Genomic DNA, 17,591 nt, shown 5'->3' on the forward strand with positions numbered 1-17,591 from the left:
TAGTGATAACGTAAATACCAAAATCGAAAACCAGTTTTATTTATTTTCAAATCACATAGTTGTTGAGTAGAGAGAGACAACTCTGAAAGAGAGTGGGAGGGGAGAGAGCAAGAGGAAGAGAAACTAAAACCCCTTTTTTTTTTTCCAATCACCCAACATTAAAGGGCAATTTTGGTATAAGACTTTTGTTGTGTCCAATATGGATTAAGAGTCCCATATTGGCAACAACCACATAAACTTACAATGGCATAGTGGGGGTTTTTATAATTTAAAATGTAGAGCCAGTTGTTAGAGTTTTGTCGGTTTTAGGACCAACCTGTAGCCTAATTTAAAATGTACAACCTACTCTAACTATAATTTTACCTAATTTAAAACTAATCCAAAATCAAGCTATTTTTTATCTAGATGGTGGGTCAATGATCCAACTTTTCAAAAAACCCATAATGCCCATAATTGAATAATAAATATTTAAAAAATGATAGAGCACAAAAAAATAAAATTGTACAGATTTTGTAGAAAACATTTTCAATGTTATATATTCATCATATTAAATAAAAATAATTGTATATATATATTTAATCTCATTATGTAGAAAATCCTATATTTTTTGGTGTAATATGCCCATGTAATTATGTCATAAATCTATTGGTGATCTAACATATCCATAAATCCATTCAAAAATTTAAAATATTTATTATTTTTTTTGTAATTTTTGAATAAAATATTTATTTTTTCAAGTTTAGTATGAAAGAAATATTTTTTAACTAAACATATTTATTTTTTTAATTTTTTTTGTAATTTTAGATGAATTTCCAATTTTTAATTCATAAATCCATTAAAATTTATTGTAAAATATTTTTTTTTAATTTTTTTGTAATACTTATTTTTTTTTCTAATTTTTGGTGTGATCTAACTATAATATTTACCATGTTGTAAATCTATGAATGATCTACCCACATCCATAAAATTATTTTTCTATTAAATTTTATTTTTTAATTTTTATAATAAAAATAAAATAATTCTTTAAAAATTATAAAAAATATTTTATTAAATAATTATTAAACTTATATTTTATAGTTATAATCTTATTAAAGAATACCCTTATGTTGTTTCCGGTTTCCATATATTAATTATGACATTTTTTCCTAAAAATCTCTAAAGATGTAATTTTTATGTTTATAGTTTTTTAGGCCATCTACACCGATATTCTCAACCTACGATTGAGTGAGAATGGCCAGCAATGCCCTATATATATAAATCCGAACTCGCACGAGATGCGCTCCGTGAGGAAACAGATTCGTTCTCAACAATACAAAGTACGGGAGTGGGAGATGCTTTCCATGTACACTAGGACACGTAGTGAGGTTAGTGTGAGGAGCGATATAAGAATGGCAGATCAGCCAGACTCAGCCGACTCAGCGAATCCATGACGCGACGGAATCACGGAACGTTAGACAAACTGCAACCACGGTTTGGAGTCGGGACTTCGATGGAATATTCAAACTTGTGGTATCCAACATGCGGCAAGTGTGTCCCGCAGAGAAACCCTAACCCATTACTCAACTCATAGCTAAGTAGTAGCTAACGCCTGCCCTAAACTAAAGAGTTCCACACGTGAGAAAGGCAAAGAATGGAGCGCCGCAAAAGCTTGTTAACACATACACACGAGTGTTCTCGCTAGAGAAGTTCTTTGTCGTCCGTTTTTCTGCCACGTCATCGATCCGGGAAAATCATGTTTCGACGGCTGAGATCATGGTTGCAGAGCCACTGCTAGAACTCAGAGAAACTCCTCTATTCCCTCTTCTCTATCTTCCCCCTGTTTTTTGTAATTTCGATTTTTATTTTCCTTTTTCTTTTTTTTTCATTTTTATAGAAATTTCTGTGAAAAATAGAAAAAATAGCTTGTCTGAAGATGAAGATCATGGAGGAAGGAACTGAATTTGAGAAAGAGAAGCTTAAGATTTTGAATGGCAAAAGCCATGATGTTTATGCTGTTGATGACGAGGAGGAGGAAGAGGACGGCGAGGAATATCAAGCTGTCGGACCGAAGAACGATGGGTTAGAAGACGAGGAGGAAGACGGGGACGACGACGACGATGAAGAGGAAGATGATGAAGAGGAAGATGAGGACGATGATGGCGTTGAAGAGGTTCCACGCTCCGCCGGTGCTCCTAAAATTCAGTCTGTAGATGATGACGAGGATGATGATGAGGATGACGACGACGATGAGGATGAAGATGATGATGGCGAGGGCGATGGGGACGATGACGACGATGACGACGACGACGACGACGATGACGACGATGAAGAAGGGGAAGAGGAAGAGGTAATACTATTCCATCTGTTTTACTTCCATTTTCTGTTATTCTCTGTTTTAATACTCCGAGTCTGAGGTCTCCTCCTGCCTCCTTCCTTTTACTTTTTTTTTCTTCTTTCTCTCTGAATCTCAGTCTAGGTCTCCTTCCTTCTCATTCCATTGTTAAATTTGATTTTTGGAGTTTTCTTCCCTTTTTTAAATTATCGTGCTTATTATTGATGGATCTTCTGTGGTTTACTGTTTCTTCCTAAAATCTTCATGTAGTTAGTTTCTTTGCAGTGTATTTAGCCCGTAGACCGTGTTAAGAGGAAGGAACAGTGTTCATCAATCATCATTGCTGTAGCTTTTTATGCTTTATATTTGTGTAGTTTGTATTACATAAATGCTTTTTAGGGCTTTTCTGTTCAGTTTGTTCATGAAACGGGCCTGTATATTTGGGGATTTTGTTCGAGTCTGGAAGGTGAGATGTAAAGAACCGTAGATTTAGATGAAAGTGAAACTTTTCTTGAATATAGTTGATATAGTCTTCTCACTTTATATTTTCTTCTATCTCTTCAAGCCATGCGTAGTTTGATGAATATGCACATATCCTTTGGTTAGTATTGATAGTCAGGTTTTTTTGGAAACTTATCTGTTTGTTTTTTGTCCTCTCTTACTGCCTTTTACTTATTATTATTACCCCACCACCTGGAAAAAGGGAAATCATTCTCTTTGTGTATTTATTGGGTATCGCCTCTGTTTCCCTGAAAGTTACGTGGTAGTTGTAATTTTTCCTTCATGGTTTCAGTGTTGTTTTTGTGGCCTTCATCTGCAACTCCCCATGAAGACAATCATCGTATGCTATTTAAAAAGTTGTTAATATTTTTTCTTCTGCTGATTTGCTTGATCTGAAAAGAAAATTAAACGAATGGGCATATTTGATATTTGCTGAGAGAAAATAAGGACCAAGATGACTTTTGCAGTACGAGTCCACCATAGTCCTACCTGTGGTAGTGTGGTGCACATGCAAAGGGGTTCGGGATCTGACAGGTCTGACTCACCTAAGAGATCTCCTTTGGCCAAAATTTACTAGTGAATGCTATGAACCTTCTGATCTGTGTACTGTTATGTTATCTATGACCATACAAAAGAATGTAACTAAGCTTATTGATAGGATCCTCCAGCCACATGATAACTTGCCATGATATTTTTTATTTTTATTTTTATTTTGTTCTTGATGGGATCCTAACCCCCTTTGCATGTGTGCCACTGGCAAGATGGATGTTAGGTCACTGATGCGGTGTTCCTCTTCTTCTAATTCCTGCATTTGATTTGTGTTGTTGATGAGGATCTTATCTAGTACATTGAAGTCTGCCCCATATCTAGCCACCATGTACCCATGGTTCCATGATTTTGGGTTGTTTTGACTGGATGGTTAGGGATGTAGTCTGTCTGTTGGGATGTAATTTCCTGGTACTAATTTTAGGCTATGTTCCTTAAAATTGTTAACTTTTCTATGCTATTTGGATTTATGTTTTTCTTTTATCCAGCAGTTGTTTATCTTTTGTAGCTTGCCAAGACACCCACATGCCAGAACAAGTCATCACTGTTATTAGGAATCGTGCCCATCTTTCCTATTTTACTACCAGTGCACTGGTATTTGACAATTTTTTTCTGAGCACCGTATATGCTTTATTCAACATATCCTCTTCTTACTTCACCATTTTGATCTTTACAATTCTAAAACAATAGCCCTGATTTATTTGTTTAGATTTTGCCTAGCCTCTTATCTCTCATAGATATCCATCCATGATTTCTTTTCATTTTTCTTTTGAAGAAGAATGTTCATTACTTAATTAGTAGTTTTTCCTTACTTTTTCTATTCATCTATTGGTATGTATTGTTCCTTCTTTTTATTGGGGAAGGTATAGTCGTATAGGTTTCTTCAAAGTTCAAACTCTAGTCATCATATTTTTACCACCAGGGTGAGGCTTATGACATCTTCTAGGATAAACAGTAAAGTAAACTAACTAGATTCTTGAACTAACCCTCAGATTCAGTGCATAATCACAATCAGTTCAACATATGCTCACAATGGCATAATGTAAGCATAGATATGTGTAGATCCAGTTAGTGGCGAATGTTTCTCCTCTTTCCCTTTAATCAAAATCCTTAACATTAGCATTTTATCTGCTCTTAATACTACCCAAAGGATTGGCTTTTGTGACCTGAGCAATTTTTATTCTCTGGAATAATTTAAGTCTTTTTTCTTTTATGCTAACGACCCCTTTCTCATTCAAACCTGGAGTGTTTTAATCATTATAGCTTATAAAGTTGCCCTCATCTAGCAAGTGACTTGTAGAAAGAAATTACTACTGTGGGCACTAATTTCACTTATGATTCTCAGACCTTGTTTTGCTATAATGAGGTTTCTATTTGTGATGTATTTTCCCTCATATTTATATAATTATATTTATTAAGAAGAAAAAATAAAATTATTATTTTTTCTCTCATTTAGCATTGCATGCTTCAGCACCTATAACTATTAATTTTTTTCTTCCCTCCTTTTGTGTAGTTTCTTGTGCTGTGAAGGGCTGTTGACATCTTTCTCTTCTGAAGCTCTTTCTTTTTTGATCATCCAGTGGTTTATTTGTTGAGCATGCAATGCAATATAGTAATTTAATCCATTTTGGACGAAATAATATCTAATGTGATCTCTGTGAGCTATCTAACAGATCGTTGGAGCATCTCACCCCTCACGTCACTGTATCTGCTTTTACACTTTTATAGGGTGTATATTGTAAACCAGCACTATCGATTTTGCCATTTGAAGCATCCCCTGGTTCATTGTTTCGGTTTTTTCTGAGTGTGTTTTCAGTATGTTTCTGACCATATTCATCTATTGAATAATTATACAGGAGGATATGGGAACAGAGTACCTTGTCCGACCAGTAGGTCGAGCTGAGGACGAGGAAGATGCTAGTGATTTTGAACCAGTGGAAGAGAATGGGGAGGATGATGATTTTGAAGATGATGATGATGATGATGATGATGATGATGATGATGATGGAAAGGGTGAGGTTTCAGCAAAGAGGAAGAGGTCGAGTAAAGATGATTCGGATGATGACGACGAGAGGCCTTCCAAGCGATAGGACAGGGCTCCACGGGTTGAAGACTGACAATTCAGTCCTGCGTCATGGTGTCTCCTTTTCAACTCTACAGAACCTGTTTGTAGAAGTAAACGAGGTTTCATGGATTCTCTATTTTCTTTCTCTTTTTCTTTTCTTCTCCTTTCTTTTTTCCCTTGTGCTGTCTGTCATGGTTGAAATGTTTGGGGGTTTTTTGGGTGAAAATTCAAAATTAGGCTAGAACTGGTTTGCCTAAGTTGATACCATGTACTTAAGGCTGTAAGCAGTTGAACGATTTATGGTATGTAGATGTAAACGGTTTAGAGTATATTACCGTCAAGTAGTTCAGTTTTTCTTGGCTAATTCCTTCTTGAGGATTTGGTCGAAAATGAAAACATGGTTCCTCAGCTCGGTTGTCCTATTTCTCTTTTTTTGATTGGCTATTTCTTTCTTTTTCTTCCTTGTTATTCCCATAATCCCATTGTTCCAGGGTTGCTATTCGAGTTGGCCCGAGTTAGGGCTGCAAACGGTGTCCAATTATCGCAATTTGAATCTGGTCCTATTAACGGTGATTTGAATTTGATTTGTTTATAATTGGACCAAATATGGATTTACTCCTATTTAAATATATACGTTCATATATACTTAAAATTTAGGGAAAATTTCCAATTAGTATCCTTTAATTTGGGCCTAGTGTCACTTTGGTCCCCGAACTTTAAAATGCAACAATTGAGTTTCCAAACTTTTAAAACATGATAATCTAGTACCTACCATTAAATAGATGTTAATCAGGTGTTAAATGGCATTTGAAAAAATTTGAGTGTTAAATTTTCTTTATCAATCATTTAAACGTTGACAAAAAATTAACGGTCCCAAATCTTTACCTTTTTCATTCAAGAAAGTTGGGATCACATTTGAGTGGGCATTTTGTAGGGATGATCATGGGTCGGGTTGGGCCGGGCTTTGTACTTATGATAAGGGCAATAGCTTAGGCCCGAGCCCGGCCTGACCTGGGGTTCCAGGCTTATAACATAAGCCCTAGCCCAGGTCTACACGGGCCTGATTCCAGGTCAATGTCTTTCAAATATAAAGCATTACATATCTATAATATTTTGTATTAAATGACATGACATGCATATGAACTTTTATTTTATATATTATATGTTATTAAATATTATATATAATATAAATTATATATGTGATGTTATAATATTTATATATAAAATATATAATATAATGTAAAATAACATGTATACATTATACACAAAATGTGTAATTTTAAATATATGTGGGCTGGGCCGGGCTAAAATGATCACTCTTAGCATTTTGGTGATTTCTACTTTCTTGAATAGAAGAGACAAGGATTTGAGACTGTTAATTTTTTGTCAATGTTTGGATTGTTGATAAAGAAACACTCAAAGGACATTTTTGTCCTTTTCAAATGCCACTTAATGGCTGGTTAACAACTAGTTAACAACATGTATTGGGTTTTGAAAATTTGGGTACTGAATTATTGCATTTTAAAGTTCAGGGACCAAAACGACACTAGGCCAAAGTAGAGGATACTAATTGGTCTAAATGTTGTATTTTTATTAAATTGTATTCCTTATCGTGAGTTCGCTTTTTAGTTTTTACACTACCTGTAACTTTGGCCTCTACGTTGGGTCCATTCAAATTCTGACAAAAATCCAAACCATGCCCACTCAAGTAATTTGCACCACTTTTTAGACAAACCATAATTTTTATGCGCCCAAACAACTGGTCAGGTTTATGTACATAAGCTGGTATGTAGGGCTAAAAGTTTAAGATCTACCAATATTAGGATAGTTAGAAATAAATTTTCTCTCTTATAGTTGGTTCTGATAGAATGGAATCTTATCTATGTGATTTATATCGGACTTAATTGTATTGGCATATTGAATAGAATTAATAAACAAAATTATTTAAAATTAAGTGAAATGTTACACACTACAATGAACTAAAATTAGAAACTGTGTGGCAAGTTTTTTTGGGAAAATCTTCTAATAGTTCTGACAGTTAAAAGACATATTGAGCTTTTGCATTAAGATCTGAGCGGCCTGAAGCTAGGAGTGTCAATTGGATTGGATTTGGTCCAATCCGATCGAATCCAATGTGAGTCCATTACAAATGGACTTGGTCCAATTCAATCCAATAAATATTTTGGACCATTTTGGACTGGTCTAGAGATTGTTCAATCTGTTCAAATTCCTATTAATTTAGATTGGTTTCAACTCAAACTTGGTCCATTGACAATTATGTTCTTATTTTCTATCAATGGACCAAATATATCCAATATAAATTCATTATGGATGGACCAAGTCCAATCCAATATATCATATTGTTCCATCCAGTCTGTCCAAATTCAATATGTCTTATTGGTCCATCCAATCTGTCCAAATGGATTTTGATTTGAATAGTGTCCAACCCAAAACCTGTCCATTGACACTCCTACCTGAAGCCCGTTTGGTTAAGGCGTGTCTTTCCACAAATCACCATTTTTGTGCTTGTGTCTTTTCAACGTATCAGCTAGATCTACCACGAGCTAAATGGGAAAAGAACGAATTGCGGTCTGCCAAGCTTGTAAATAGCTGATAGATCGCACAAAAAGATACGTCAAACAGAACCTTAATTCTTAATAGATATATTATAAATTTTAAATATGGGTTCTACTATGATATTGGAAATACATGATATCAATCAATATTATAAAAGAGGTGACCAAATCATGTGGTTATTTATCAAATGCACAAGGGTAGGCTTAATTGTCTAACATACATGATACTAAAAGAATTTTAATCAATCAAAACCCCTATGAAATTTGATAAATACCACATCATTAGTTATCATTATAATACTAATTGATTGTTACAAGTTTTTATGATACTAATCGATTGATTACAAGTTATTATGGTATCATAGCCGAATTCAATTTATGCCATATAAATCAAATACTTGTCTTGGGTTTTGTGCAATTTATAAATATGATTAATACTTTGAGGAAAATTGTCTAAAACTCATCATGAGTTTTTAACATTTTTCTTAAACTCACCACAACTTTTCAAAATGTCTAAACTCACCATGTCAGTAAGTTTTTATTTTCTAAAACTCATCTTCCGTTAGTCCATTATTAATGCTTCTTAACAGAGGTGACCACGTTAGCACAAATAATATTTTTTCATGACCAAATTACCCTTGAATGGTGAGTTAGAGGAAAAATTGTCTTTTTCTGTTTTCAATTATCTTGTGTTTTTTTTTTTTGCATTTTTTGTTTTGTTATAATTTCCAATGTTTTTTATAATTTGTTTTTTTTTTACATTTTTCTATTTTCTACAATATTTAAGTTTTCCTATGTTTTTGTTATTTATTTACAATTTTTGTGTTTTTCTATAAATTTTGGTTTTTTCTACAATTTTTATTTTCTAATTTTGTTTTCAATTTCTATAGTTTCTATAATTTGAAAATAATTTTTATTTTGTTTGCAATTTTTATATTTTTTGTAATTTCTATGTTTTTTATGTATTTTATATTTGAAAATATTTTTTTTGACCTTTACCTTTTTTAATGTCTAAATATTAAAATGATAATATATTAACACATGTTAATTTATTTTGTATATATTTTATATTTTTCTATGAAGGTTAAAATGGTAGTACATTAACACCCATTAGTCTGTTTAATTTGAAAAGTTGTAGTGAGTTTAAGAGTAATGCTGAAAACTTATGGTGAGTTTTAAACATTTTCCCATACTTTTAGGATACCGGTTAATTGATTACAATTTATTCTAGTATCATAGTGGAACTCTACTCATATTATTCTCCTATTTAATGGTTTACATGCCGTCCATAAAAGTTAAATCTAGATATCATGCACCTAATATATTTAAGGCCCTGCTTGGTTTGCAAGAATAGTGGTCTAGAATCGAAATCGAAATGGGCTATTTCTATTCTGGGATCTCATTCCCCTTCTTGCTAGAATGGCATTTCCCATTTGAGGGCCCTGCCGTTCGAAATCTCACTCGTTCTGATTTTATTACCATTCTCATTCCCGTCTTAACGGAATAGACCCATTCCCATTCCAAATAAACCAAACGGAAATCGGGATATAATGAATGCATAATATTAGAGATGTACATGAACATTAAATATAAATAAAGGAGGGGAGCGGCGAGGAGTTAAAAAGACTGGGACGCTTTAAGTAATTGTCAGAAAAGTGAGACAACGCGGTACTTCGGAAATCGGGCGAGGCTCGATTTCTTGGAGAGAGCTCTTTACTCTGTCTCCCGCTTGTTTGGGCCTGTTCTCGGGTTTTATTGCCCACTCTGTATGATCAATCAAGGATTTTCTTTCGCATTGGGTTTTATCTGCTCTTTACTGTCTCCCGCTTGATGGATGATACTTCAATCTCTGCCAAAATCGCTAAGACTAATGGCGGTATAGCGCACAATTCAGGCATTAACAGATGGAATGGACGACCTTTCTCGCAGAGATACTACGAAATCCTGGAGAAGATGAAGACTCTTCCGGTTTGGCAGCAGAAAGATGAGTTTTTGCAGTCTTTGAAGGATAATCAGGTTTTGATCTTGGTTGGAGAAACTGGTAGTGGGAAGACAACTCAGGTTAGTAGATTGAGCATGGTTTATGGGTGGCTTGTTCATCAAAATTGTCCTGGATATCTTTTTATCAACTTTGGATTTTTTAATAACTCCTCGGTGCTTAAAACAATTTCATAAATTGTGGGGAAATAGTGTTTCTATAATTCCTTCTTTAGCCTTTCAAGTCCTAGTAGTTGGTGTCAGCACATTTATGATCTATCTTGGTTGATTGGAGGCACATTTCAGTGCTTCGCTTCTGATTGGAACAACATTTCATAATGCAAAGCAAGCCACTATACTTCAGCAATGGGTTTCACATGCAGTTGTCTACTTGGTTACTATCTTAATGATAATGTTCCTAAAATTCCTCGGTGACATCTTGGTTATTCTTGGTATCAAGGGCTTCTTCGTTGGTAGTCTTATATAGTGGGAGTCAGCTAGCTTGATCATTATTATTTATTTATTTTTTGTATACTCCAGTTTAGATATTTAACAAAGGTTAATTGGTATTCTACAGATTCCTCAGTTTGTTTTAGAATCTGTTGACATAGAAACTCCAGACAAACGCAAGAAAATGATGACTGCTTGCACCCAGCCTCGTAGAGTGGCTACAATGTCTGTTTCCCGTCGAGTGGGAGAAGAGATGGATGTAACAATTGGAGAAGAAGTTGGTTACAGCATTCGTTTTGAAGATTGCAGTAGTTCAAAGACTGTTCTAAAGTAAGACTCTATTCAACTCCTTTGTTTTGTTTCAGCATTTGTTTTTGCCATTTGCTACTGTATAATTGATTCTTATCACTTAGCAGGTATCTGACTGACGGTATGCTTTTAAGAGAAGCTATGACAGATCCACTCCTGGAACGCTATAGGGTAATAGTCCTTGATGAAGCTCATGAAAGAACTTTGGCTACAGATGTTCTATTTGGGCTTTTGAAGGAAGTTCTCAAAAACAGACCTGATTTGAAACTGGTAGTGATGAGTGCAACTCTTGAGGCTGAAAAGTTTCAGGGTTATTTTTATGGGGCACCACTTATGAAAGTACCTGGAAGGCTTCATCCAGTGGAGATTTTTTACAGTCAAGAACCTGAGAGAGATTACCTTGAAGCAGCTATTCGGACAGTTGTCCAGATACACATGTGTGAACCTGCTGGTGACATGCTTGTTTTCATTACTGGAGAAGAGGAGATTGAAGATGCTTGCCAGAAAATATCAAAAGAAATTGCAAATATGGGTTATCAGGTAGGGCCGGTGAAAGTTGTGCCATTGTATTCCACCCTTCCTCCAGCTATGCAGCAGAAGATATTTGAACCTTTCCCACCTCCGCTGAAGGAAGGTGGCCCTTGTGGGAGGAAGATTGTGGTGTCAACCAACATTGCAGAAACATCCCTTACTATAGATGGCATATTTTATGTTATTGACCCTGGGTTTGCAAAGCAAAAAGTTTATAATCCCCGAGTACGTGTGGAATCCTTGTTGGTTTCACCAATATCAAAGGCAAGTGCGCATCAGAGAGCAGGGCATGCTGGAAGAACACAACCAGGAAAATGCTTTAGGCTATACACTGAGAAGAGTTTCCACAATGATCTTTAGCCGCAGATATATCCGGAAATACTGCAGTGAAACCTTGCAAACACAGTGCTCACTCTGAAGAAGCTTGGAATTGATGATCTTGTTCACTTTGATTTCATGGACCCACTGATGAGAGCTTTAGAGGTACTGAACTACTTGGGTGCACTGGATGATGATGGAAACTTGACAAAGCATGGGGAAATCATGAGTGAATTCCCCTTGGATCCTCAAATGTCGAAGATGCTTGTTGTTAGTCCTGAATTCAGCTGCTCAAACGAGATCCTGTGTATTTCAGCCATGTTATCAGGTACAAATGTGAACTATACTAATTTTTTCTTCCTCTTGGATCTTATTTTAAGTCTTCAACGTACAGCTGGGGTTCCTCTTGGACTGATCTGCATGTATATCCATGTTGGTAGACATGTTTTATGCTTGCTTGCTATAGCATATCATATAGTTGCTTTTGTGCATAGGATCCTACAGCACAATTTATATCCTATGCATACAATTAACAAGTCAAACATGCAATGGAGCTTGCATGTGTGCAAGTACCTTCGCATGTCTTTAGAGTTTACTTTGCCCTGTTAGGTTGTCATCAGCAACTGCCTTGTCCAGGTTCCATGCCACTGGTTGGCATGCACCGTAAGAAGTTTTTATGTAAGTGCTGTTGCAGATAGTTGCAGTTTCTCAGTATTCTCTCATCAAGCAAATGGTGTCGTCTCGCCTCTATGCATCTTCTGACCTACCATGGGCCTCCTCTGTGATAACAATTTCTTTCTTTAGTACCCAATTGCTTTGTACGGCCTAGGGAGGCGAAGAAATCTGCAGATGAAGCAAAAGCTCAGTTTGGCCACATCGATGGGGATCACCTCACCCTTTTGAATGTATATCATGCATACAAGCAGAACAGTGAGTACCTAACCTTGTGGCTATTACGATAGTAGTTAATTATCAAAAAAAATATGATAATAGAGGGCATTTGATATCAATTATCTTATATTTTTTTGTCTTTTTGAGATGTTGCAGATGAAGATCCTACGTGGTGTTATGAGAATTTTATCAACCATAGGGCACTCAAGGCTGCTGACAATGTGAGGCAACAACTAGTACGCATCATGGCCCGATTTACTCTGAAGCTGTGCAGCACAGATTTCAACAGCTGTGATTATTATGTCAATATAAGGAAAGCTATGCTGGCTGTGTATTTTATGCAGGTAGCACACCTTGAACGTACTGGCCACTATTTGACAGTGAAAGATAATCAGGTGTGCATCCCTGACCTGTTTATATTTCAGTCTTGACTAATATTTTAATGTTTTATTCTCTTCACACTGATGTTGGGTCAAAATTTGTATGTGAATGTGGTTCATCTTCATCCTTCCAACTGCTTGGATCACAAACCAGAATGGGTTGTTTACAATGAATTTGTCTTGACTAGAAGGAATTTCATTCACACAGTTACAGATGTTTGTGGGGAATGGTATGACACCAACAAATTTCTAGTTAAACATCTGTAGCTTGTTTTTCTGATGCCCAACTCTGTTAGGAATCATGCATTTTTGCACTAATCTAGTCTGAAAATTTGCTTTCTCTGTTTAAGTTATGCTTCAGTTTAGGCTTAGTGTATAGATAATCTAATCTTGCATTTGTTGGCTTTTGGTTTACAAATTTGCTTTGGTCAATCAATTGACCTTAAGGGTATGTCTATTACTATGATGCATCATAAATATTTTGTATGAGAGCTGGTTTCGCAATGCTTTCTCCTATTTTTCTTTTTCTTGGGTATCTTTTATGTTGATCTTTTCACTGCTGATAAGATAAGGGACACAAAGGAATCATGCGTCTTTTATGTTGCTTTTTCTTTGGTATCTTTCATCTTAGTGAGAAGCTAAGGTTGATTTTTGTCTCTGGTAGGGTAGAATCATCCCCGTAGGATCGAACTAACTTTTCTGAATATTTTAGTTATATCAAGTCCTAGTGCTAAAGATCCATTTAGAAACGTCCAGTTAAAAATAAATAAATAAAAGTTAAATACTTCAATTAGAAATGGTTATATGATGGTATCTGCTCCAGTTTTCAAAAGTCCAACTTAGGTTGAAATTGTTCCAGTACATCTTCACGAGATGGTGTTAATTGACTATGATTAGATAATATGGAGGTGGTAAAACAAAGAACTGTTGTAAGGTGCTTTATAATCAAAGGTATGAATTAAATAAGAATTTAAGAAACAACACGCCTATAGAATGGTTTAATAAAAACGAGAACTTTACCAGTGAAAAAATAAAGATGGGGGGTTTGAAATGAGTGACAAAATTGGAATTAAGATGCAGAAATCAGTACTTCTAGGATCTAGGAGTGACCCCAGTAAATGACCAAGTGATAATTGCGGATAAGATGCTGTTGGAATTTGCACAGTAGGCTAACTATTGCAATGGTAGGGACCAAGGAGTAAGTTGGATGAAGTTTGAGGTCTCTAAAAGAGTTAGTGGAAACTCAAAGGAAGACATCAGGATAGGATTTTATAGAATCAACTATGGAGTTGGAGGTGTAGATCTTCAAGTTGGAAGTTTTGTTTCTTTTTTTCTTCTATAGAATCAACTAAGGTAGCATGTTTTGTGTTAATGAGGCCCCGTGTCTTACATTGGCATCTGATTCAGGAATCCTGTTGATTTGTGCTACTTTGTGTAGCGTGTTCATCATTTCTATTGTTGTTTTGCAGGCTAGTGGACATAGCTCCCCACTACTATGATCTTGCCAATTTCCCTCAGTGTGAAGCCAAACGAGTTCTTCAGAGGCTCTACAGGAAGCGGGAGAGGGATAGGGAGGAGAGGAAGCAATACTTCGGGTACTTGATTTTAGTACTCCTTTTTGGCCCCAAAGGCTGAGATTGCGGGAAATGCTAATCAGTTACTGTGTCATTTACACATTGAGGTGAATTTTCTTTTTCCTATATACGGTGGGAGGTGGTGGTAGAAGTTTAGAACATAATACTCATCCTCTTCCATATCTTTCTTCCCCCATTTTCCGTTCATATTCTAATGTGATATCACAATTCCCCTTTTTACCGGAAAAGCAGTGGAAATCATCAATGTTATTTTCTTTACTCTTCGAACGTTAGGCTATGGTTGAGGTGAATATGATATGGAAGCTGTAAGATGTCCAAATGTAGTATAATATTTCATCGTACTTTGGTCAATCAATTACTTACATATCTCCGAATGCTGTAACCTTGAATTAGGCGCTCGCAACTGTATGCAGTAAATGCAGATATGTCAACAAAGTTACCCTCTATAGTACATGTTTTACTTTTATACGGTTGTACCCATCCGTGGAATATTGGGAACTCACTTGGTTTCAATTTTCAAACATCAAAGATCAAACCCAGCCTGTGCTTGCATTGATAATCTCTCAGCACATATTTGCATTTAACTACACACTTACTTCTGGGATTTTTGGACTGTAATCTCTCTCATAAATCTGAAGTTTTGGTGGCAAGTCACGACGACCAAAGCCTAATTATTATTATCATACGTGAGATCCACTCCCAATGCCTTGAGGAAAAACAAAAAAACATGAATTGCACGTTGATACCTTCACTTTGTCTAGGGTGTTTTTTGGGTAAATTATAAAGACTCTGAAGACCCCTTTCCATTAGCCTTCCGTCTAAAAAGACCGTTATAATATTTTTTTAATCCCCATACTACCTTTATAATAATTAGACGAGAAAAACACTGTTCATCTTTTCTGACCTTCCAATACTATCATTCCGTTCCTTCACGTTTCTCTCTCCCTTTCTCTCCCCTGATGTCTCTTCTTGCATTTCCCCTTAGTAGCATTGGGATTGAATCCATTTAATTCAATCCCAATCCCTCTCTCCATTACTGCTTTCTTCAAATTCCTCTCTCTCTCTCTCTCTCTCTCTCTCTCTCTCTCCATTTGCTTGCTTCCTTAACCAATTCGAAATTTTCAACCTGTCCTCAAATGCAACTAGATAGGCAACTTCCGCCACCGTGAAATTGCAGCATAATAGGTTTTGAGCGTTCCAAGAGCGCCATAGTTGTTACGACAAAGGTTCTGGAGGTTGGGATTTGCACCGGGAGCAGTAGATGTCAAATCGAGATCTAATGATTTGTAAGAAGTCCTAGACCTAGCCCTAGAATTGGAATGAGATTCAGAATCAACGGCGGGGAGGCAGGTGTCGGGGAGGAAAATTCAAATGGAGAGGGAGGTGAAGGCATCTATGTGGATGTCCTTGGTGGTAACTTCATCGGTAAATGAAGGATTAGCAGTGGCGACGGGGTCTTCAGGTCGGGACGTGATGCCGGCTTCGGTTCCGCAAGTGTTGCAGGGGAGGTGGCTCTGGGGGCCATGGTGCTAAGTCCACTCTTCTGCCCCATCACTTGGTATCCTTTCGTGCCTAGTTGCTCCTTCCTCGTCTGCCCTCCACAGCTCCTCCCTTCGGTGAGATGCTCCTGTGCTGCGAGGCTCTTCCCTCTAGTTCCACTAGGGACTACAGTCTCTCCCTGCCTGGCTCTGGCACCAAGTTTGGTTCTTTGCTGCCTGGATGCCATTCTTCTCAGTATCTTCTTTCCTTCACTTAAGAAATCCTCTCTATATAACAAACTACAACCAAACAACCTTGAAGATGGGAATTGAAACTCGACTCAGGGATAAGATCCCTGAAATCCAGGCAATGGAGCAAATCGTAGATACAGTCCCCCTCGCCCCCATTCTCTCTTGCCCTTGTGATAACGTTGTCGTGTAGGTTAAGTTTTCTAAGAGCTTGAAGTTGGGCGATCTTCTTGGTGATATGGGCATACATTTGTTGTTGGACTATCAAGCATTGCAGTTTCCCATGATTGTGACATCGTTGGCGATGGATATAGAAACGAGATTGAAGACAAAGGAGAGAAGAAAGGGAAGATGAGAAATGGGTTTTCTCCATCCATTCATTTCAAAGAGTTGGGAGAGAGAAAGAATGAGAGAGGACGGTGAGGGAGGGAAAAAGAAGAAAAGAAAGGAAAAACAATAGGTTAAATAGATTTTAAGAGAAAAAGGGTAAAAAAAGGAAAATAGAAAAAATTTAATAGAATATTTTGATAATTTAATGCATTCCGTTATCTGACTTAACGGTCAAGGGGAGTCTTTGTCTGTATAGGGAAGTCGATGAACAATAATAAACTTTATTTATAGTGGCTAAATGCGGCATGCGGTAGGTGATCAGGAAGGCTGCCGACCTCCATTGCACTTAGGAGGGATCATCCCATCGCCTAATATCTCTCCAACCCAAGGGGGAGCGTATACGTCATAATTTGTGACAGTGGGGGGTAACCCGTAATGCCTTTTTAGCCTTTTTGGGGCCCCTATCACAATTGCAAAAAATAGAGTTGGGACAGGTGACAACTCGGAATTGATGTTAATACACGAGAGGATAAGGTGTTAGGTGCAGTGAAATTCAAAATTCTGACATGAAGTGCAGTCTACTTAACCAAGAAAAAAACAACATGCGGTGGGACCCTATTACTAGCATGATGTCAGTCTTACTGACAGATTGACACCCACAATTGGATGTATTAGATTATACAATTGGATTACTCATTTACTATTTACTACGGTATCCAAGACACGTAACGAGAGAAGTTGCTTATGAAAATTTCCATCATATCACCATAACCGGCAGTCTGGCACCGGCCAGTAGAGGGCCTTTTGTTTTGTGGAATTGTGGTTTATTAGTGCAAGGCATCTGCACGCCATATCAGGGAGCAAGCACAATCCTACTAGTATGATAAAAGTCTGCTCCGACTGTTTGATGGTGATGTTCAGGAATCACCTGGAGATGGAGGGAACCATCGTATCCAACAAATGGTGGCCCAGCACCACAAGTTGGGTTCAACTTCAACTACTCCCCTAACTGGGTTGGACCATTATACCGCAATCAATCAACCGGTATCATAAAAAAGATAACCAATCAGGGGGTATTCATCAC

The 17,591-nt window shown here is 36.7% G+C and overlaps 1 protein-coding gene and 1 pseudogene across 2 annotated transcripts; both read left to right on the forward strand.

The window, feature by feature from the left end:
- Positions 1–1,590: 1,590 nt before the first annotated feature.
- Positions 1,591–5,831, forward strand: LOC148867775 (uncharacterized). The gene is made up of 2 exons (XM_088981124.1): positions 1,591–2,326; positions 5,215–5,831. The coding sequence occupies exons 1-2, from the start codon at positions 1,913–1,915 to the stop codon at positions 5,446–5,448; spliced, it is 648 nt and encodes a 215-aa protein (XP_088837250.1). The 5' UTR covers positions 1,591–1,912; the 3' UTR covers positions 5,449–5,831.
- Positions 5,832–9,670: 3,839 nt separating this feature from the next.
- Positions 9,671–14,814, forward strand: LOC148867776 (putative pre-mRNA-splicing factor ATP-dependent RNA helicase DEAH2; annotated as a pseudogene). The gene is made up of 7 exons (XR_016110804.1): positions 9,671–10,060; positions 10,554–10,756; positions 10,843–11,912; positions 12,389–12,514; positions 12,632–12,870; positions 12,967–13,085; positions 14,325–14,814. The product of XR_016110804.1 is annotated as a putative pre-mRNA-splicing factor ATP-dependent RNA helicase DEAH2 (transcript).
- Positions 14,815–17,591: the final 2,777 nt, after the last annotated feature.

This window comes from Nelumbo lutea, chromosome 3 (genome assembly GCF_056320005.1).
Source record: "Nelumbo lutea isolate HS-2025 chromosome 3, American lotus-T2T, whole genome shotgun sequence".
Taxonomy (NCBI): Eukaryota; Viridiplantae; Streptophyta; class Magnoliopsida; order Proteales; family Nelumbonaceae; genus Nelumbo; species Nelumbo lutea.